This window comes from Dendrobates tinctorius, unplaced genomic scaffold (genome assembly GCF_039654945.1).
Source record: "Dendrobates tinctorius isolate UK_male_01 unplaced genomic scaffold, ASM3965494v1 ptg000013l, whole genome shotgun sequence".
Classification (NCBI taxonomy): Eukaryota; Metazoa; Chordata; class Amphibia; order Anura; family Dendrobatidae; genus Dendrobates; species Dendrobates tinctorius.
The window spans coordinates 9959752-9983416 of NW_027361681.1; the positions used below are offsets into that span (position 1 = coordinate 9959752).

Sequence of the window (23665 nt, forward strand, 5' to 3'; positions counted from 1 at the left end):
GTGTGTGTGTATGTTAATAAAAAACCTGTTTTGATACCTGTACCGAGTGCACTATGTCTTTTTACACTCCATTAAAATAAACAACTTCCCATGTATACCTGTGAATTAATGTTCTCACACCTAGACAGGTAACTACACATACAAGTTAAACTGCAGCATCGCTAGTTTTCGTGAATTATATTGGTACGAAGCGACGCTGCAGGTTAAAAATCATATGTGTATTAACCTGGCCATTATTGATACATAGTTATGATACTAGGCCTGGGTATTGGCCACAGGCCATCAGTTGATTGAACACACACTTAATAAGAGTATGTTGTTAATTACAAGGTATATCTATCATCACCCTGGCCTAGTATAACAATAAGTGAAATGAGGATGGTAAAAACAGCTCATCCTCAAAACACTTAATGACACCTTGCATTTTGTGTACGGCACGGTGTGCATAGGCGGCGCAAAAAATATTAATCAAACTTTGTTATGGCAAACCAGAAATTCAAATTTATTTTTAAACGAAAAAAATAAAAAAACTTTTTTTCGGCGTTTGGTGGCAGATGGTTGCAAGTTGGGGGTGTGCAATGAAGATGAGCAGCTTATAGTGGATGAAGGTGTTCTAGGGGAAGTTGTAACAAATCTTGTGGGTGAAGGGAGGCCAGTGATGGGAATGGAACTAGACACACTAGGAGGAGAGGACAGAGGATCAGCGACAGTGGTTCTAAGAGTTTTTTGTCTCCTTAAACTGGCCTGTCTGGACCTCCTTGGGCCCAATGCCCGCCTTGATTGTTGGCCCTGCCTGGAACTTGTGGCAAATAAGGAGTGTAGGTCCCCCATCTGCTGCTGTGCCTGCTGCTGATTCTCTGTGGTTGCGGTGGCAGTGCTTGTTCTTGCAGGAGGACTGGTGGTGGCAGTGATGGTCCATGTTTGCGGAGTGGTGGTGGCAGGGCTAGTGCATGTAATAGTGCTGGCGGCAGGGCTGTTCCATGTTTGAGGAGTGGTCACGGTGGCTGTGCTCCAAGCATGCATGGAGGTGGTGGTGGTGCTCCAGACAGGAGCAGCGCTTGCCATGGTGGTATTGGTGAAGTGACCAGCAGCACTCAGACTTGTGGTGGTGTAATGGTGGGTGTCCTGGCTTTGAATAGAGGTGTCCGTGCAGTGGTATGCAGCACAAGTCGGTAGTGAGGTGAAGCGAGTCAATGGTGGCACAGTTGGAAATGACACCACTGACTGCTGCCTGTACCGATTATGCTGCATAGCCTGCAAGAAAGCATTGTTGCAGGCCTGTAACACACTCAGCTGTTGCTCAGGACTGAGGTGTTCCGCCATGCCCTTTTCAATTTTACTAAAAAAACGATGCGCTGTTCTGTTGAGGTCGGCCTCCAGATGGCCATGGCGCTGTTCGACAGAGTGGAAGCGGTGTTCCATGTGGTTAAAACCACGCTCCATTAGTGAAAAACCACTTTCCACTCTGTCTGACAGCAACTTGAGGCTGGCATTAAAGGCCTCGCTCAAGGGCATAAACTCGGGCAAGATATTCCTGTCCAAGGCCCTCTGCCGCTGGTGGGTAGTGCCCGCATAACCAGTGGCAGAGACCTGGGACAGGGAAACACCTGATTGACCAGCTTCCTGGTCAGCAGCTGTCCGTGTTGCAGACGTGCAAGGTGCTTCCTGGCTGTTGGATGGCTGAGACGGGTCCGAGGTCGTCCGATGTAGGACTGCTTCAGGGCCAGGTTGCTGCTCCAGGTGCTGTTGAAGAAAGGAAAAACATTACTATCATGCATTTACAAGAAGCATCAGCTGTGGAATAGAAAAACACAGATTAATAAAAATAAAACCCCAAAAATTATAACACTTACGCTCTAGTGGCAAGGACCGGTCTTAGGAACTGCAAAGCTTGATAGTGCCGGTATTTTGTTCTGGTCCTTGCCGCTGAACCACTGCGAACCTGCCCCTCAGCACGAACATCAGTGTTGAAGCGGTCCTTGATCGAGCGTTAACGTGTTCGGACTTTGTTCACTATTGGATAAACAAAAACAACATTTAACAATTGTGTATGATGCATGATATATGCTATGACTAAACCCAACAGTGCCATCACGAACAAGAGTCAATGCGGCACAATGCAGCAATACAATACCCAAAGCAGTCACTGTTGAGCCAGATGACACTGTTGGGTTTCCTGCTAGAATATATCTAGCACGAAACCCAACAGTGCCATCACGAACAAGAGTCAATGCGGCACAATACAGCAATACAATACCTAAAGCAGTCACTGTTGAGCCAGATGACACTGTTGGGATTCCTGCTAGAATATATCTAGCACGAAACCCAACAGTGCCATCACGAACAAGAGTCAATGCGGCACAATACAGCAATACAATACCCAAAGCAGTCACTGTTGAGGCACATGACACTGTTGGGTTTCCTGCTAGAATATATCTAGCAGGAAACCCAACAGTGCAATCACAAACAAGAGTCAATGCGGCACAATACAGCAATACAATACCCAAAGCAGTCACTGTTGAGCCAGATGACACTGTTGGGTTTCCTGCTAGAATATATCTAGCAGGAAACCCAACAGTGCCATCACGAACAAGAGTCAATGCGGCACAATACAGCAATACAATACCCAAAGCAGTCATTGTTGAGCCAGATAACACTGTTAGGTTTCCTGCTAGAATATATCTAGCACGAAACACAACAGTGCCATCAAGGACAATAGTCACTGCGGCATAACAGCAGGGAAATACTTACTAAACGCCTTTTTGGAGGTTGCAGTGGCGCTGTCCCAGCCATCTATCAACGCTGCGGCCACCTCATTCCATAGCCGCCGGGTCACCACATCGTCCTTGTACAACCGGTCACGGCTGTCCCACAACGGGGCACGTTCCTGGACCAGACGGATAAGGTGCTCGTTATCCAGGTAGACGTCTTCATCCCGTTGTGGAACCTAGACAAAACACATTCATTAGAATATTCGAATTTTGTGTGAATAAAAAGTTAAAAAAGATCCAGAAAAGAGGAAGATGACGATGCCTGAAAAAAAGACAAAACAACAAACGTTAGCGATATTGAGAAGCAGCAGATATACTTACCAAACGCACGAAAATAATCACCTCACGGTCTGCTTGCACCAGTTCCTGCCGGGATGGTGAATATTCCGATTCCGAAGACATAATGCATGTAAAAATAATACAAAGCATTAGTACATATACAATTTAAAAGGACAGGCATACATTAGATGTAATAATACTCACATTCTTGCCGCTGAAGCTGGAATCGAAAATGGGGTCTTCTTTTGCAGTCTTTTTGCTCTCCAGGCTGTCTCTGTAGTTGTGGTACAGTTCTGGCAGACACCTACTTTTATACAGACATGAAGTTTTTGTAGTTGGGGGTTTTTATAACATGTCTAACCAATGGACACCAAAAAAACGCATGCGCAAAAAAAAGCATACTTGCGCATGCCAATGCGCACCCATAGACTCTGTTAATTTTTTGCGCAAAACGTGCGCATGCGTTTTTTTAAAGCGATTGGGCGGACCAAAAAATGCAACATGTAGTGTCTGGAAATTTTGGACACACATCTTAAAAAAAACCGCAGCGCACGAAAAATGCATACGTGCGCACGCCAATGCGCACCCATGTTAAATATAAGCAAAAAAAGGATGCGCAAAAAAACGCAAATGTGAAACCAGCCTAAGACGCCACCTTTGTCTGCATATAGTGATTCAAGCATAGTGTGCCAAGTGCTGCTCACATAAGAGGGTGGTGGCCCTCTCCTGCACTGGGGCCCTACGGCGGAGTCTCCTGAGGGCCAATCCAAGCCTGTGTCACGACACCATCATACAGCAGCTGCCATTGCACCTACAGGACACACAGCACCTGAGCTCCTGCCATGCTAGAAGCTTATGCTGGTTGTCAGACACTCCCTCCATTACAGAGGACAACTAGTCTCAGAACAGCGAGCCTCTCCCACACACACCCGTACATTAACATAATGAGAGCAGGATGAGCCGTAGCAGACTCAACGGGCACGTTCTGCTCCGCATTGTGCATGTCCCCGCCTGGTCACGTGTGCCGTGCATCCTTTCCATTTCGCGACGATTACTTTTGACCCTCTGCGGTTCCCGTGCGGTCGCGCTGTCAACCAGACCCAAACAATCCGGCGTGCGGGGCGTGGCCTCAGGTGATAGGCAGCCGGGGATGAGCGTGTCAGGCGGCTGCGGAGATGGAAAATTTCTGGGCACCGGGGGGCCACACAGGGCGGGGATAGAGGGCGCAGGGAGGGCGGTGCACACAGGAGCCCCTCACCCTGGGAGAAAGAATGCGAGAAAACAGGACAGGAGAACTGAAGACACGGCCGGGTCGTTGTGTAGAGCAGTGCTCCCCCTGTGTGCCAGAGGGGAGACCTGTGAGGGGACACAGGAAGGTGATACTGGAGAGCTCAGTTGTGCAGGGGCTGATATTCGGGTGACACAGGGTACAGGAGCTGACGGTGGGGTGACATGGGGTACAGGAGCTGATGATGGGGTGACACGGGGTGCAGGAACTGACGGTGGGGTGACACGGGGTGCTGGAGCTGACGGTGGGGTGACACGGGGTGCAGGAGCTGATGATGGGGTGACAAGGGGTGCAGGAACTGACAGTGGGGTGACACGGGGTGCTGGAGCTGACGGTGGGGTGACACTGGGTGCTGGAGCTGACGGTGGGGTGACACGGGGTGCAGGAGCTGATGATGGGGTGACACGGGGTACAGGAGCTGATGATGGGGTGACAAGGGGTGCAGGAGCTGACGGTGGGGTGACACGGGGTGCTGGAGCTGACGGTGGGGTGACACGGGGTGCAGGAGCTGATGATGGGGTGACACGGGGTGCAGGAGCTGACGGTCGGGTGACACGGGGCTCAGGAGCTGACGGTGGGGTGACACGGGGTACAGGAGCAGACGGGGTGACACGGGGCTCAGGAGCTGACGGTGGGGTGACACGGGGCTCAGGAGCTGACTGTGGGGTGACACGGGGTACAGGAGCAGACGGGGTGACACGGGGCTCAGGAGCTGACGGTGGGGTGACACGGGGCTCAGGAGCTGACGGTGGGGTGACACGGGGCTCAGGAGCTGACGGTCGTGCTCTTTGGAGTGCAGGAGTTGACGATGGGGTGACACGGGGCACAGGAGCTGACGGGGCGATTCAGGGTGCAGTGGCTGATATTCAGGTGACACGAGGTGCAGGAACTGACGGTGGGTTGATCTGGGGTGCAGTAGCTGACGGTGGGGTGTTTTGGGAGGCAGGGGTTGATATACAGGTGACATGGGGGGCAGGAATTGACTGTGGGGTGATCCATGGTGCGGAGGCTGATATTCGGATGACACAGGGTGCAGGAGCTGACGGGGTGCTTCGGGGTGCAGGAGCTGATATTCTTGCTACCTGGAGTATGGGAGCTGCTACTGGGGTGACCCAGAGTGTTGGAGCTGATACTGTGGTGATCCAGGGAGTGGGAGCTGATACTGGGGGGATCTGGGGTGTTGGACCTGACACTGGGGAAACCCACAGTGTGGTAGCTGACACTGGGGTGGTTCCGGGTGTGGGAGCTGACGGTGGGGTGATGCGGGGTCTGGAGGCTGATGGTGGGGTGATCCAGGGTACAGGAGCTGTTAATGAGTGGATCCAGGGTGTGGGAGCTGATGGGGTGATCTACGGACTGGGGGCTGACTGTGGAGAGATCCAGGGTGTGGGGGCTGACAGAGTGATCCAGGGTGCGAGGGCTGATGGTGGGGAGATTGGCGGTGCTGGGGCAGGCAGTGATGTGGTGAATCGCAGTTCGGGGGTTAAAGATGGGGTGATCTGGGGTATGGGGACTAACGTCAGGGTGGCCCGGGGTGCGGGGGCTGACGGTGGTGTGATCTGTGGTGCGGGAGCTGACTGTAGGGTGATCCGCAGTGACAGGGATGTCAGTGGGGTGGTCAGGGATGCGGGGGCTGAGAGTGGGGATATATGCGGTGTGGGGTCTGTCGGTGGGGTGATTCAGGGTGTGAGGGCTGACGGTGGTGAAATCCGCTGTGCGGGGACTGACTATAGGGTAATCCGGGGTATGGGAGCTAATGACAGTGTGGCCCGTGGTGTGAGAGCAGACTGTGGGGTGAACCGGGCTACAAGGGCTAATGGGGTGACCCAGGGTGTTGGGGCTGACGGCGGTGTGATCCGCATTGTGGGGGCTAACAGTGGGGTTATCCAGGATGCTGGTGCTGACTGTGGGGTGATCCATAGTACGGGGGCAACCAGACACAACAGATCGTCTCTATATAGGAGGCACAAAGCAGCTGCAAGTCATGTGCTGAGTACCAGGTGTAGCAGCTCCTCTCCTCACACACGAGCCTCTGATCTTGGGAGGCCAGTGTGCAGGGGGCAGAGGGCTCTGAGTAATGGGTGTCAGGAGGACAGAGGGGGGCGCAGGAGGCCGGTCACAGTGGACAGCTCCAAGGCCAAGACGTCTCTGGAGGCGCTGAGGATCAGCATCAAGCAGCTAAAGTGGAAGGAAGTGAGTGACCCTCACACAGTAATAGGACCCAGTCCTACCGGTCACCCCCACGTCATCCTCCATCACTGCATGTTACATCCCGATGCTCATGGGGGACTGGACCATTTACTTCACCAGTCGACACTGTGACCTGACCCCCAACTGTGACACCCCAAAATCCAAGACTCTTCAACTTCAATCCTTGTCCTATTCACAAGTATGAGGTTACTGTAATGTTATCAGTGTTTGAAAGGACTATCCACTGATGTACAGATTGCACCAGCAGAATAGTGAGTGCAGCTCTGGAGTATAATACAGGATGTAACTCAGGATCAGTACAGGATAAGTAATGTAATGTATGTGCACAGTGACTGCACCAGCAGAATAGTGAGTGCAGCTCTGGAGTATAATACAGGATGTAACTCAGAATCAGGATAGGATCAGTAATGTAATGTATGTACACAGTGACTGCACCAGCAGAATAGTGAGTGCAGCTCTGGAGTATAATACAGGATGTAACTCAGAATCAGGATAGGATCAGTAATGTAATGTATGTACACAGTGACTGCACCAGCAGAATAGTGAGTGCAGCTCTGGGGTATAATACAGTATGTAACTCAGGATCAGTAATGTATGTACACAGTGACTACACCAGCAGAATAGTGAGTGCAGCTCTGGGATATAATACAGGATGTAACTCAGGATCAGTACAGGATCAGTAATGTAATGTATGTACACAGTGACTGCACCAGCAGAATAGTCAGTGCAGCTCTGGAGTATAATACAGGATGTAACTCAGGATCAGTAATATAATGTGTGTACATAGTGACTGCACCAGCAGAATAGTGAGTGCAGCTCTGGAGTATAATACAGGATGTAACTCAGGATCAGTAATATAATGTGTGTACATTATACTCCTACTCCTGTCTCATCCAGAGCTGAAGTCTAGATGCCACAATTACATCATCTGCCTTCAGCACGAGTCACATCCAGAGATGTAGTCACAATCCACTGTTATATCTTCTGCTCAAGTCACATCCAAAGCTGCATCCTATGGTTCTTTTGGTGTATCTGGTTTTAGTGTGCTGTTTTGTTTTTTTTCTGAAGCCATTGATGCTGTGAGTAGCAGTGTAACGCTGGATTTTTGCCTTGCAGTTCCCCCTGGGCCGGCGCCTGCCCTGTGACATTTACTGGCATGGAGCATCGTTCTACGAAACCGAGAATCTCGGCTTTGGCCACGTCAACAAGTTCCCTGGTAGGGGGGCGGAGTCTCACATGAAGGGGGGCTATATGCAATGTGTTGGGGGAGGTGTGATGAGACTGCCACCCTTATGCATATCTCCCACCTACGTTCAGTCCCAAGCCATTAATCTATCTAATATATAAAGCTCAATGTGGGTGTGTGTATATGTCCGGGATTGGCATCTACACCGTCGCAGCTACAGCCACAAAATTTTGCACAGTCACACCTCTGGACCCCGAGAGCGTCATAGGCTATGTTGTGAGGCGAAATTTTAACCCCACGTGTTCCAATTCACCAATTTTGCCCCTATCTACATAATAGGGAAAAAGTGAAAAGAAAAGTGTTGGAGGCAAATTGACATCTGCCAGATGTGAACAAGGGGGACTGAAAGAATGAGAGCGATGGCGCCAAAGAGTATATACCGTACAGTTGCTAAGGTGGGGCCCTGACATGGGATACTCACCACACACGGGGATATGAACACACACACAAAATGCGCCATACACTACCACGTGCTTCACCACATATACCACCCTCAGCACACATTTCACCACACATACACCAACCTCGCCACATAAAAGGCGAAACACAAAAGTTGCCACTCAAAACTCGCCACGCTGTCCTAGAGCTGTTTAAAAGATGAAAAATGAGCTGTGATTGGTTGCTATCAGCAACAGTTTTCTTTGTAGACAGTTGTGGTAACTGAGGCCTATTATTCTTATCATTTCTATGGTGTTGTTGTCCTTCTGTACAGCTGGAAATAACACAATTTATTACCGTGCCAACACAGACCACCCTCTGACACAGACTGCAGGGGGAGCCCAGTATCACACAGGATAGGATTAGACACATGGCTCAGCAGGCAGTATCACACAGGATAGGATTAGATACACAGCTCAGCAGTCAGTATCACACAGGATAGGATTAGATACACGGCTCAGCAGTCAGTATCACACAGGATAGGATTAGATACACAGCTCAGCAGTCAGTATCACACAGGATAGGATTAGATACACGGCTCAGCAGACAGTATCACACAGAATAGGATTAGATACACGGCTCAGCAGTCAGTATCTCACAAGATAGGATTAGATGCACGGTTTTTATGTACAATATAATCATTATAATTTGTTATAACTAACCACAGTTGGTTATTATGCCCAGGCAACGCCTTCAGCTAGTTAATCTATAATTGTGTGGCCCTCCCCCTCAGACCCCCAGCCATTAATCTGCAGTTGTGTTCCACCCCTTGCCCCAGCCACTAATCTGTATTTGCGCCCCCCCAGACCTCCAGCCATTAGTTTTTTCCCTCCCCTGCCCCTGCTCCCCCTTCCCCCCCAGCCATTAATCTGTAGATGTTTCCCTCCCCCGGACCTCCAGCTATTAATCTGCCATTAATCTGTAGTTGTCTTCCACTCCCCCCCCCACCCTCAGCCATTAATCTGTAGTTGTGTTCCCCTCCCCCTGGACCCTGAGACATAAATTTTTGCATCTCCCAGTAAATGTGGCCTGGACATCTTCAGCTGGGGGAAAGAGGCGGCGCAGCCTTTGATTGCTCACTGTCGGGGATTCAGGTAAATCGCTGTGGTCTGACCATCACTCTCTTTCTTGGCAGGAATGGCTGAGATGGTGCGTAAGATCAATCTGAGCCGTGCGCTGCGGACCCTGCGGGAGCTGTATCCTCAAGAGTACGACTACTACCCCCAGTCTTGGATTCTCCCAGAGGAGTATCACACCTTCACCGCGGAGGTGAGTGCTGCTCCTGTCTCAATATACACCCCATAGCAAACTACCAGCAGGACTGGGGGGCAACTGACCTGGAGAAGGGGGCACAGGTGATCATCAGCATTTTTATAGTTTTACACCTTATAATATATTTTTTTAAAACTTTATTACATTGTCCGAGCTCAGCATGAGGCCGCGGTGATCGTGCGATTGTACTAGTACTGCTTCTGGCAGAAATGTAGTTCCCGCAGAGCAGTACTAGTACGGCGAAGGTCGTGAAGGGGTTATCCAACAGGCCAGACCGCATATCAAATGTAAGGGTTGGGGGTCACTTGGGTAATAGTGATCACAAATTAATAAGTTTTCATGTATCCTTTAATAAGATGTGTAGCAGAGGGGTTACAAGGACACTAAACTTCAGGAAAGCAAATTTCCAACGGATGAGAGATGATCTTGGTGCAATTAACTGGGACGATATCCTGAGACATAAAAATACACAAAGAAAATAGGAGACGTTTATTAGCATCCTGAATAGGACCTGTGCACAATATATACCGTATGGGAATAAACATGCGAGAAATAGGAGGAAACCACTATGGCTAAATAGAGCTGTAAGGGGAGCAATAAGTGACAAAAATAAAGCATTTCGAGAATTAAAGCAAGTAGGTAGTGATGAGGCATTAACTAAATACAGAAGATTAAATAAATTCTGTAAAAAGCAAATCAAGACAGCAAAGATTGAGACAGAGAGACTCATTGCCAGAGAAAGTAAAAATAATCCCAAAATATTATTTAACTACATAAATAGTAAGAAGCTAACAGTTTACACAAGATAATACCACATGATCAGTGATAACACAAATTCTCCACCAAATGTCACCTGCTTAACCCCTTAACGTCCAATGACGGACACAGTCCGTCCTTGGACACCTCCCCCTGTTTGTTGCGGGCTGCGGCGATGAGCCCGCACCTTTTCCGGGACATGACAGCTGATCTGATCAGGTGACATGTGCCCGGAACAGCCACGAGTGAAATCGTGATTCACTCGCGACTGTTAACATGTTAAATGCTGCTATCAAACTCTGACAGCGGCATTTAACATACACGCTCAGGAAGCGCGTCATTACTTCCTCCCATCGGTGCCCGTGTCACATGACCACGGGTCGCCGACGGGTTGGAATGACAACCCGGGGTCAGGATAAGAGCCCTGTGGTTGTCATTGCTGGATCGCTATGAGCGATTCCTGCTGGTCGGCACTCATAGCAAGTGAGCATATCTGCTACATAGAGCAGGGCTGCAGCTCTGTGGGGTCGGTGTTGGGCCCGCTTCTTTTTAACATATTAATGACCTTGTAGGGGGCATAGAGAGTAAAATTTCTATATTTGCAGATGACACTAAACTCTGCAGGGTAATCAATGCAGAGTAGGACAATTTTATATTACAGGAGGATTTATGTAAATAGAAGCTTGGGCTGATAAATGGCAAATGAGCTTTTAATGGGGATAAATGTAAGGTCATGCACTGGGGTAGAACGAACAAGATGTATAATTATGTGCTTAATTGTAAATCACTGGGCAAAACAGTCACTGAAAAAGACCTGGGTGTATGGGTGGACGACAAACTCACATTTAGTGGCCAGTGTCAGGCAGCTGCTGCAAAGGCAAATAAAATAATGGGATGCATTAAAAGAGGCATAGATGCTCATGAGGAGAACATAATTTCACCTCTATATAAGTCACTAGTGCGACCACACTTAGAATACTGTGTACAGTTCTGGTCTCCGGTGTATAAGAAAGACATAGCTGAACTGGAGCGGGTGCAGAGATGAGCGACCAAGGTTATTAGGGAACTAGGGGGGTCTGCAATACCAAGACAGGTTATTACACTTGGGGTTATTTAGTATGGAAAAACGAAGGCTTAGGGGTGATCTTATTACAATGTATAAATATATGCGGGGACAATACAAAGACCATTCTTTTTTTTTTAATTCATTTATTAACCATAAACAAGACAAACAACATACACACTTACATATGATAAGCATTGCATAAAGCACATACACTTTCCACAGTATTGATATAAAACAAAATGCATATGTCAGTTTACACATGGAATAAAATGTAGTGTCAGGTAAACCATGCAAGCTTTTATATTGTTATTCGATCAATAAAGTCTTTTTAACTTCCTAAACCAAACTATAACTACCAGTTCGCAGCCTAGTTCTACATAATCAACCAATTATTATGCGATGTCTCCCTCCTACAAGGTAAGGTGAGAGGAATTCCACCTTTCCCAGATCTTTTCGAATTTGCCCGGGATACAGCGTACGCTCATATGGAATAACCGCATTCACCAATTCGATCCAAATCCTGAGGGAGGGACATGAATTCCCCATCCAACGTAGTGCCAGAACCTTTCGTGCCATAAATAACGTTTCCCGTAAAAAATCCCGATATAATGACCCCAAGATTCATCATCCCACACCCCAAACAGGCAAACCAGCGGCTCAAGGGGAACCGGAGCTTGTACCAGGGAAGTTAATAATGACGTCACCTCAATATTGTGCAATAATCGGGCATTGCCAAATCATGTGTATAAAGTCTGCATCCAATGAGTGACATCTCAAGCATTCCGATGATTGGAATCTGCCCATCCTGAATAGTCGGGTCGGGGTCAGATATGATTGATTTATAATTGTGTCATTCTGTTATTGATAGACGGAGACACCCCGATCGGATATTCCAGAATTTCTCCCCATTCCTCTCCCTGTGCATCGGGGATGAGCCTCTCCCACTTCCCTTTAACCAAGTTTATGGCGGATTCCGCCCCTACCGATGGCATATATGTGTACAAAGTGGAAATGAGACCCTGGGGACCTTGCGATTTAAGGATGCCTATCAAGGGCAGAGACGATATAGCTTTGTTTACGCCCATATTTCTCATGCGTGATTGAAAGGCCGACCTCAATTGTAGATAACGGAAAAATTGGGATCTTGGGACGTTACATTTGACCTGTAATTGTTCAAAAGACACCAAGGTTCCATGATCGTGCAAATCGCATACCGAGGAAACATTGTGTTGAGTCCGGAACAAGGCAGATGTGTGTTCAAGCAATGCCGGAAAATAACCATTATTCCACAGGGGCATTTCAGCCACTATGTCTCCAAATCCAATTACTCTCTTAATCTGCCTCCACACTGATCGTGCCAGGCAAAGCAGGGGCAGCAAACGGGGGACATTTATTTTTTCCAATTCTAAGAAGCCCAGCGGACAGCTAAATCCCCCGTTACACACTGCGATATCGCTAGCAATATCGCTGTAAAGTCACCGATTTTGTGACGTTGCAGCGATATTGCTAGCGATATCGCTGCATGTGATACTTACCTCCGACCGGCTCCCCCGCTGCTCATCGTTGGTCGCGCGAGAAGCTCCTGGATCATTTCTCGCCACTTCCTGCTGGGCTTCCTGTGGCGCCGACGAGCGACGCGTGGACGCGGGCGGGAGGATCGCCGCGTCTGACAGATAAGTAGCGATCCCCGTCCCCAGCGATGTCGCTGGTGACATCTGCCTGTGTGGCAGCTCACTAGCAACCACCTAGCGATGCACCAGCGATCCTGACCGCGTCATATCACTGGTCGGAATCGCTGGTGCATCGCTAGGTGTAACGGTACCCTAACTCGTGCGGCGTGGAGCAAGTGGCTTTCAGAGTTAGGGAGGTGATCATCAGGAATCAATCCACTAGCATATGGCTTTGGCCTGTCCGGCCAGATAATATAGAAAAAAGTCTGGTAGCGCTGCCCCACCTTCTCTTTTTGGTCTTTGCAGAGTGGTCAGCCTGAGTTTGGGCCTAGCTTTTCCCCATATAAAAGATGTAATTTGAGAGTTCAAATTTGCAAAAAAGGATCGGGGTACTACCACAGCACTGTGCTGAAGAGAGTAGTGCTGTGTAATCATTTTGATTAAATTAATACGTCCGGCTACAGAAAGCGTGAGTTAACTCCAGATTAGAAATTTAGCTTTAACCATTTCCAACAATGGGTGTATGTTGAGCCGCAAATCTAACAAACTGCTTCGAGATATGTGAACACCTAGATATTTGAAACTGGGTACAATAGGTAATGAGGAGAGGGCCTCCAGTCGTGGCATCAGGGCAGACTTTCCCAATTTATATGTAAACCAGAATATTTACTGAATTTATTGATAGTGGCTATTACCCGTGCCAATGTGTCCTCCGCGCTACCCATAAAAATCACCATGTCATCAGCGTATAAGCCTATGGTGTCTACTCGACCCGCTATTTCTATACCTTCAATATTAGGGGAAGATCTTATACGAATAGCCAATGCCTCGATCGCCAGGGAAAAAAGGGCCGGAGAAAGGGGACAACCCTGACGGGTTCCCCTATGTAATGAAAAGGACTCAGAGATAGAACTATTTACAATGACACGAGCCTTAGGTTTCATATATAATGTACTAACCCATTTTAGAAACTTGTCGCCAAACCCAAATTTCTGTAAACATGCACATAGGAAGGGTCACTCAAGGGAGTCAAAAGCCTTGGCCGCATCCAGCGATGCCAATGCCCATTGATTATCTGGTACCAGGGAGCTATATTGGACCACCGACTGGACTTGTCTAATATTAATAGAAGTGCTTTTACCAGGCATAAAGCCAGTTTGATCAGGATGTATAAGTTCTAATATAATCGAATTCAACCTGGTAGCCAACATTTTCGTAAAAATCTTAGTCCACATTCACTAATGATATGGGACGATAAGATCCACAGTCTAATGGGTCCTTCCCCTCTTTTTTAAGTACTATTATGTTAGCTTCATAGAAGGACTCTGGCATAGACCCTCCCTCCCAAATCCCTTGGAACACCATCAACAACAGTGGCGCTAATATCTCCCGGTATTTCCTATATAATTCAATGGGAAACCCATCAGGTCCAGGGGCCTTCCCAGACGCCATGTCCGTTATGGCATTCTCTATCTCCTCCAGAGTAAATTTAGCATCCATAAAGGTCCGCTGGGAAGGGCTCAGAGTGGGAAATGTGACATCCGACAGGTATTCCAAACACCCCTGACTAACAACATCACTTCTAGAGTTGTACAGTGATCTATAATAGTTATGGAAGCAGCTCAGTATTTCTTCAGTTGAAGACACCAGAGTACCATCTGAGCTACGGATCTGTAATATTGTGTTAGTAGTGTTGTGCTGACGTACCAAATAGGCCAAGAATTTACTTGCCTGGTTCCCCCGCTGAAAATAAGATTGACGGGCAAAAAATAATTTACGTTTGGACCTGGTGTCTATGTGTTGAGTATATAATCTTTGAGCAGCCAGCCACTCCACCCTAGTGCCACTAGTCTGATCAGATATGTAAGTGGCCTCCGAGTCTCTCAATCGCTGCTCTACCTCATCATCCTCCCTCGATGTCACCCATTTTATATAAGAGATCGTAGAGGATAAGCAGCCCCTGAAGTATGCCTTAAGGGCATCCCAAAATAAGTTAACATTCCGAGGTTCAGGGTGGGACGAAATGAAGCAATGTAATCGATCGATCGTTCTATCGGGTGATTCTATCAATTTCAGCCAAAAAGGGTTTAATTTCCAAGCTATCTTGTTGCTGAGTGGTCCGTATTTAAGCTTAAGAACGACAGGGCTGTGATCTGAAATCCCCCTACTGCCATGTTCTATACCAGGGGTCCCCAACCGCCGGTCCGCGGCCCAGCACCGGGCCGCTGCAGTGCCCTTGCCGGTCCGCGGACACAAGGGGAGCCAGGGGCGGTCAGTGGCATAGCGGGGGCTGGGGCGGCGCGCAGCAGCTCTTAGCGGCGGGCAGGGAGCGATCAAGCAGCTCCGCTGCCTGCAAGAGGGAATAGCAGGAGCGGAGCTGCAAGGACCCGTCCAGCTTCCTGCCCGCCGCCCGCGCTTCCTGTCTCTGACTGACACAGAGAGGAGCGCGGCCGCTGCTGTGTCAGTGCGAGGAAGCGCGGGCGATGCTGCGGACAGGTGAGAGGAGAGAGGTGGTGTCTGTGTGTATATGTATGTCTGTCTGTGTGTGTGTGTATAATGTGTGTACATGTATGTCTGTGTGTGTGTTCGTCTGTGTTTGTGTAGCCTGGCCCTGGAGGAGATGGGGACATGAGGAGAAGGCCATGAGGGGAGTGATGGGGTGAAGGCAGTGATGGGGAGAAGGGAGTGATGGGGTGAAGGCAATGATGGGGAGAGGGGAGTGATGGGGTGAAGGCAATGATGGGGAGAGGGGAGTGATGGTTTGAAGGCAATGATGGAGAGACGGCAGTGATGGGGTGAAGGCAATGATGGGGAGACAGCAGTGATGGGGTGAAAGCAATGATGGGGAGAAGGGAGTGATGGGGTGAAAGCAATGATGGGGAGAAGGGAGTGATGGGGTGAAGGCAATGATGGGGAGAGGGGAGTGATGGGGTGAAGGCAATGATGGGGAGAAGGCAATGATGGGGAGACGGCAGTGATGGGTGAAGGCAATGATGGGGAGACAGCAGTGATGGGGTGAAGGCAATGATGGGGAGATGGCAGTGATGGGGTGAAGGCAATGATGGAGAGACAGCAGTGATGGGGTGCAGGCAATGATGGGGAGACAGCAGTGATGGGGTGAAGTCAATGATGGGGAGAAGGGAGTGATGGGGTGAAGGCAATGATGGGGAGAAGGGAGTGATGGGGTGAAGGCAATGATGGGGAGAGGGGAGTGATGGGGTGAAGGCAATGATGGGGAGAGGGGAGTGATGGGGTGAAGGCAATGATGGGGAGAGGGGAGTGATGGGGTGAAGGCAATGATGGGGAGACGGCAGTGATGGGGTGAAGGCAATGATGGGGAGACAGCAGTGATGGGGAGAAGGCAATGATGGGGAGAAGGGAGTGATGGGGTGAAGGCAATGATGGGGAGAAGGGGGTGATGGAGCACTTATTCAAAACCTATGGTGAGTTGAGTCACATTATAAATGTTATTTAATTATAAGTATGCACTGCTACACTACAACCGTGTCCATAGCCCCGCCCCTTATGACCAAAGCCCCGCCGCTGCCACACCTCCATCCCCGCCCTGCCGGGCCATGGAAGAATGGTCTTGCTTGAAACCGGTCCCCGGTGCAAAAAAGGTTGGGGACCACTGTTCTATACTATCTACCCACGTTACTAGACCACCAGATCCAGATATGTAATCTATACGTGACAAGGAGTGCTTAGTGGATGAATGGCAAGTATATTCCCTCTTCTCAGGGTGTCGCATTCTCCATAAATCCAGCCATCCAATGCACTCCATGAACCGCGATAGTTGGGATATAACCTGTGGGAGAGACTCCCCCCCGCCCTCCATCACTCAGTCTCAGCCTGTCAAGACGGTTATTCATGACCTGGTTGAAATCCCCCATGCATATGACATCTGCGTCTGGATAGTTCAGGGCGAAACCCATCGCCTTCTGGAGAATAGACATATTGGCTGGAGGGGGGTTGTAAATGCATAGAATAACATATTGTCTGGAATTAATAAGTGCATGCACAAATACAAAACGTCCCTCAGGATCCCTTCGGGCCTCCCATCTAACATCCTTATGTATCAATAGCGAGACCCCCCTTGAATAACTGGTATGAAATGAATGGATATACCATTGTGCCCATGGTTTCTGCACACACCGAGCAGTATCCCTGGTCAGGTGCGTCTCCACCAAGGCCACAATGTGTGGACGGCATTGCCTGATCTGCGAGAATACCTTGATTTTCTTTCGGGGGGTCTTAATGCCCCTCACATTCCAGGTCATACATATTATTTCTGACCCCATTTATGTCTGTCCGAATATGGCGTATGCTAGTACCCGAGCAGAGATTGAAAACATCACACAGAAGACAGGGTTGCCACTGACTGCGACTACTACCTAAAAAACTATTAAAACTGAAACTATTAAAAAGAAAAAAACAAAACATTAGTCTCGTAGTATAGGAGCAGAGTCCCACGCCCCTATTGAAAAAAGAATAAGGGGATACCATCACTGAACTCAGTGTCCGGTATTGTTGTTGAACTGGATACCCGCCGAGGAAGCCCCAACTGGGCCTCTAATTGAAGGATTCAAATTGGCAGCGAGTACATTAGGATTCCTTTGCAGGGGATCCCCCATGGGACCGCAGCCACTCAGTCGCCTCCGCTGGATCCATAAAAAACATAGATGAGCCCCCGTGTACAACCCGGAGCCGGGCCGGGTAGATCATGGAATACACGATGTTCCTTTCTCTGAGCCGCCTCTTAATTTCGATGACTTGTGTGTCACGCGGCGGCTGCCGCGCGCTCCTCTCTCTGCCTCCTCCCGGCCGCAGCTTACCCTTCCTCCGGCATCCTGCTTCCCTCTGCGCCGGCGTCCGCGGTCTTCTCCACGGTCCTCCCCGGCTCCTCTTCTCCGTCCGGCGGTCCCCTTCGTCCGGTCTTCCGGATCGCGCCGGGTGCACGCCCCCGCCCCTCCTGCTCGGCGGGCGCGCGCACATACTGTGCCTGGGCACGCGCGCGCCTCCCCCTCCTCCTCCTACTGAGGACGCGCGCCTGCTCTCTCTCCTTTAGGTCACGACCCGGAAGTCCTCCTACCAGTCCCTATATCTGGCCGCCTCTCCCTGCCAGCGGTGCCTGAGTATCACTGTTCTTTCCTAGTGATTCCGGCCGTCCTCTTTGCACGCCTTCGCGCCTTGTCCATCCGTTGCTCGTTCACCTCTCCATTTTCCTCTCTCCTAGGTCCTGTGTCTCCCAGCCGTGCCCGCCTATCCTGTGTCTCCCAGCCGTGCCCGCCTATCCTGTGTCTCCCAGCCGTGCCCGCCTATCCTGTGTCTCCCAGCCGTGCCCGCCTATCCTGTGTCTCCTAGCCGTGCCGCCAGTCCTGTGTCTCCCAGGCCGTATCCACCTGTCTCCTGTCTCTAAGCCGTGGCTGTCTGTCCTGTGGTTCCCAGCCGGTACCGTCAGTCCTGTATCCCCAACTCGGCTCTAGCAGTCTGTCTGTCGTTACCTCCCAGGGTACCAGCTGCCGTGGTAATAGTTACCCGCGGGCTTGCCCCAAACGCTCCCTGTATAGGGGGTGGTCCACCTGGTCAGCTCGCCCCCGGGAGGTTCGTTGCCACGGTCTAGCGGGTCCACCCCAGGTGTACCTTACAGAATACTCAGGCCATGGATTCCGCTGGTACCCCGACCCCGACCCAAAAGGAACTTTTGTTCCTTCGTGAGAATCAGGCGAGGATCATGTCGTTCCTCAAGTCAATGGAGTCCAGACTTTCATCTCTGCAAACCTCCGATCCGGGGATTGCCTCCCAAATCTCCGGCTTACAGCAGGAGCTTGCTCAGCAGCGCGACACCCAGGCCCATATTTTAAACTACATAGCCTCTGTAGATAACCGCCTTCTAGCTCTACAGACGGCGGCCGCTGTCCCTGCGCCTGCGGCAGCTTCCCAGTCCTCGCCCCGCTTGGCTAAACCCCCACGCTATAGTGGGGATCCCAAGCTCTGTCGGGGGTTCATTAACCAGTGTCAGTTGCACTTCGAGCTGGCATCCCTGCAGTATCCCTCCGACCGGGCCAAGGTGGCCTTTATGATTTCCCACTTAGAGGGTGAGGCATTGGCTTGGGTGAATCCTTTGTGGGAGCAAGATGACCCGATAGTCTCCCAGCTCGCAACCTTCTTGGAGACATTCCGCAAGGTCTTTGATGAGCCCGGGCGTCTGGTCTCCGCTACCGAGTCCTTATTTTGCCTTCGCCAGGGTGCTCTCTCTGTGGGACAGTACGCCATCCAGTTCCGTACGTTGTCTTCTGAACTAGGATGGAACAATGAGGCTCTAGTAGGGGCTTTTTGGCGTGGCTTGTCGCCCCGAATCAAAGATGAGTTGGCAGGCAGGGATACACCTACGTCTTTGGAAGATCTCATCTCGCTGGCAACGCGAATTGACCTGCGTTTCCGGGAGCGTTCCCGCGAGGCCGTCAGGGAGAGAAGACCCACTCGGTTCTCTCCTCCGATGCGCAGTCCTCCCCGCGCTCGGCCTTCCACCTCGGCGTCAGCCCCTGAACCCATGCAGGTTGACCGACTCAGGCCCGCAGAGCTACGCCGCCAGGAGAGACTCACTCATGGTCTCTGTCTCTATTGTGGCAGTGCCTCCCACCTTCTACGTTCCTGCCCTGTGAGGCCGGGAAACTCCTCCGCCTAGGACAGGTAAGAGAGGCCTCCCTAGGTGCCTTCGACACCTCTCTACCTTTGACCCTTCCTGTTTTGTTTATCCAGGGATCCAAACGTTTCTCGGAGCTAGCCTATATTGACTCAGGGGCTGCTGGTAATTTCATCCAACTCGAGGCGGTGAAGAGATTGGGGATACCTGTTAGGTCCTTGGAGGTTCCCCGGCAGTTAGCCTCAGTCGACGGGATTCCCTTGCGCGAGACCGTAACGTTGGTCACTGAAGAGCTGGAATTACAGATCGGGGTCCTGCACCGTGAGAGAATAACCTTCTTCGTGCTGCCGTCTCTATCCCACACCTTGCTCCTGGGCCTTCCGTGGTTGAGGATGCATGAACCTGTCCTGGATTGGCGGACCGGAGACATCCTTCGCTGGGGCTGCGTTTGCCAGACTAGATGTCTTCGTCCAGTACAACCCCTCAAATGCTCGTCTCCTGTCTCGGGTCCTGCGGATTTGCCCTCGGCCTATTGGGCTTTTTCAGATGTCTTTGATAAGAAGGAGGCAGAGGCTCTTCCACCGCACCGGCAATATGATTGCCCCATCGAGCTTGTACCCGGCTCGACTCCGCCCCGGGGGCGAATCTATCCGTTGAGTCCACTCGAGTCCCAGGCCATGTCTGAATATGTACAAGAGAATTTGGCCAAAGGCTTCATCCGAAAGTCGTCTTCTCCCGCTGGGGCTGGCTTCTTTTTTGTTAAGAAAAAGGACGGGTCTCTCCGCCCCTGTATTGACTATCGAGGTCTTAACCAGATTACCATCAAGAACAGATATCCTCTGCCTCTCATCCCCGAGCTGTTCGACCGGCTGCGAGGTGCGCGAATCTTCTCTAAATTGGATCTCCGTGGAGCCTATAATCTTGTCCGTATTCGCTCCGGAGATGAATGGAAGACCGCCTTCAACACCAGGGATGGACACTACGAGTACCTCGTCATGCCCTTCGGGTTGTGCAACGCTCCTGCAGTTTTTCAAGAATTCGTGAACGACATCTTCCGAGACCTTCTGTACTTCAGTGTGGTTGTATACCTTGACGATATCCTGATCTTCTCTCCCGATCTGTCCACCCACAGAAGAGATGTCCGCCGAGTGCTGTTCCGATTGAGGGAGAATCGCCTGTACGCCAAATTGGAGAAGTGCGTCTTTGAACAGTCCTCCCTTCCATTTTTGGGATATATCATCTCCGACTTCGGCCTGCGTATGGATCCGGTGAAGGTGTCTGCCGTGCTCAACTGGCCACGTCCCCAAGGGGTGAAAGCCGTTCAGCGATTTCTCGGCTTCGCAAATTATTATCGGCAGTTCATCCCTCATTTTTCCTCATTGGCCGGCTCTATCTCATCTTTGATTCGTAAAGGAGCCAACCCGCACGTCTGGACCCCTGAAGCAGAGGAGGCCTTCCTATCTCTAAAACGAGCTTTTACCACGGCTCCCGTACTCCATCGTCCTGAGGTCAACAAACCGTTCGTCCTCGAAGTGGATGCATCAGCAACTGGAGCCGGAGCGGTTTTGTCTCAAAAATCTTCTTCCGGTAAACTCGTCACGTGCGGCTTCTTTTCCAAGTCCTTTTCCACCCCAGAGCGGAATTATTCCATAGGGGACCGAGAACTGCTGGCCATCAAGTTAGCTCTAGAAGAGTGGAGATACTTATTGGAGGGCGCCGCACATCCCTTCACAATCTTCACAGATCATAAGAATCTAGCTTATCTTCGGTCTGCGCAGAGACTCAACCCACGCCAGGCCAGGTGGTCTCTGTTCTTCGCTCGATTCGATTTTGATCTACATTTTCGCCCAGGCAACAAGAACCTCAAAGCTGACGCCTTGTCCAGGTCCTTCCTTCCCGCAGATGTCGAAGAAGAACCCACGCATATCTTGGATCCATCCCGGCTCATCACGGTGGCACCACTTTCTCTTCTCTCACCTCCACCTGGCAAGACTTTTGTGCCGGAGAAGGACCGAGGACGAATCCTCCACTGGGGACATGCTTCCAAGCTGGCTGGCCATCTCGGGCTTAAGAAGACACTTCACCTGGTATCCCGCTACTACTGGTGGCCGACTCTTCCCCAGGATGTCCGGGATTTCGTCGCCTCCTGTCTCTCCTGTGCCAAGATCAAGGTGCCTAGGCAGCTGCCTTCTGGGCTTCTACACCCGCTTCCTATACCCTCGTCCCCCTGGCAACACATTGCCATGGACTTTATTACGGACCTACCCCACTCTGCCAACTGTACAGTCGTCCTAGTGGTGGTTGATAGGTTTTCTAAGATGGCACACTTCGTTCCCCTTTCCGGCTTGCCATCGGCCCCAGCCTTGGCGAAGATCTTTGTTCAGCACATCTTCCGTCTTCATGGACTGCCCCAACATATTGTTTCTGACAGAGGAGTCCAATTTACCTCTCGCTTCTGGAGAGCCCTATGCAGATCAATGGATGTCACTCTCGACTTCTCCTCATCTTACCACCCCCAGTCCAACGGTCAGGCCAAACGGACAAATCAGTGCTTGGTGAACTACCTCCGGCATTTTTCCAATGTCCACCAGAACGACTGGGCTGAACTTCTCCCGTGGGCTGAGTTCGCCTATAATAACCACGCCAGCGAGTCTTCAGGCAAGTCCCCTTTCTTTATCGTCTATGGGCAACATCCTGGTGTACCTCTACCCATTCCTCCTGCCTCGGGTGTACCGGCGGCTGACCTTCTGACCGGGGAATTCTCCAGGATCTGGCAGGAGACCAAGGCCGCTCTCGAGTTGGTACGTAACAGAGTTAAGAGACACGCCGACAAAAGACGCCTGGATGCTCCGCCATATCACCCTGGTGATAAAGTTTGGCTGGCCTCCAAGTTTATTCGCCTCAAGATTCCTTCCCATAAACTGGGTCCCCGTTATATTGGACCTTTTGAGATCTTGTCCCGTATTAATGATGTCTCCTATAAACTACGGCTTCCTGCCTCTCTCCGTATCCCTAATGCCTTTCATGTGTCCTTGCTAAAACCAGTCGTCTTCAATCGTTTCCTTTCTAAGGCCCCTCACTCACCTCCGCCTGTCTCCGCAGACGATGTATTTGAGGTTAAAGATATTTTGGCCATGAGGAAGCAAAAGGGGAGAACCTTTTTCTTGGTTGATTGGAAGGGCTTTGGTCCCGAGGAGAGGTCCTGGGAGCCCCAAGAGAACATCCAGGCCCCTCGAATCTTGGCCAAATTCTTTTCCGGACTGCGGAGGGGGGCGCGTAAGGAGGGGGGTACTGTCACGCGGCGGCTGCCGCGCGCTCCTCTCTCTGCCTCCTCCCGGCCGCAGCTTACCCTTCCTCCGGCATCCTGCTTCCCTCTGCGCCGGCGTCCGCGGTCTTCTCCACGGTCCTCCCCGGCTCCTCTTCTCCGTCCGGCGGTCCCCTTCGTCCGGTCTTCCGGACCGCGCCGGGTGCACGCCCCCGCCCCTCCTGCTCGGCGGGCGCGCGCACATACTGTGCCTGGGCACGCGCGCGCCTCCCCCTCCTCCTCCTACTGAGGACGCGCGCCTGCTCTCTCTCCTTTAGGTCACGACCCGGAAGTCCTCCTACCAGTCCCTATATCTGGCCGCCTCTCCCTGCCAGCGGTGCCTGAGTATCACTGTTCTTTCCTAGTGATTCCGGCCGTCCTCTTTGCACGCCTTCGCGCCTTGTCCATCCGTTGCTCGTTCACCTCTCCATTTTCCTCTCTCCTAGGTCCTGTGTCTCCCAGCCGTGCCCGCCTATCCTGTGTCTCCCAGCCGTGCCCGCCTATCCTGTGTCTCCCAGCCGTGCCCGCCTATCCTGTGTCTCCCAGCCGTGCCCGCCTATCCTGTGTCTCCTAGCCGTGCCTCCAGTCCTGTGTCTCCCAGGCCGTATCCACCTGTCTCCTGTCTCTAAGCCGTGGCTGTCTGTCCTGTGGTTCCCAGCCGGTACCGTCAGTCCTGTATCCCCAACTCGGCTCTAGCAGTCTGTCTGTCGTTACCTCC

General features: G+C 51.0%; 1 protein-coding gene across 2 annotated transcripts in view; it reads left to right on the forward strand.

The window, feature by feature from the left end:
- Positions 1-4885: 4885 nt before the first annotated feature.
- TTLL11 (tubulin tyrosine ligase like 11) overlaps positions 4886-23665 on the forward strand; it is a 106457-nt gene continuing 87677 nt past the window's right edge. Inside the window, exons 1-3 of one of the 2 annotated variants that reach the window (XM_073558733.1) lie at positions 4886-6531; positions 7666-7765; positions 9369-9502. In XM_073558733.1, coding sequence (XP_073414834.1) covers positions 5359-6531; positions 7666-7765; positions 9369-9502 — 1407 coding nt within the window. In that variant the 5' untranslated portion in view covers positions 4886-5358. The remainder of the gene's footprint in view (positions 6532-7665; positions 7766-9368; positions 9503-23665) is intronic. The other variant, XM_073558725.1, reaches the window with a different exon arrangement.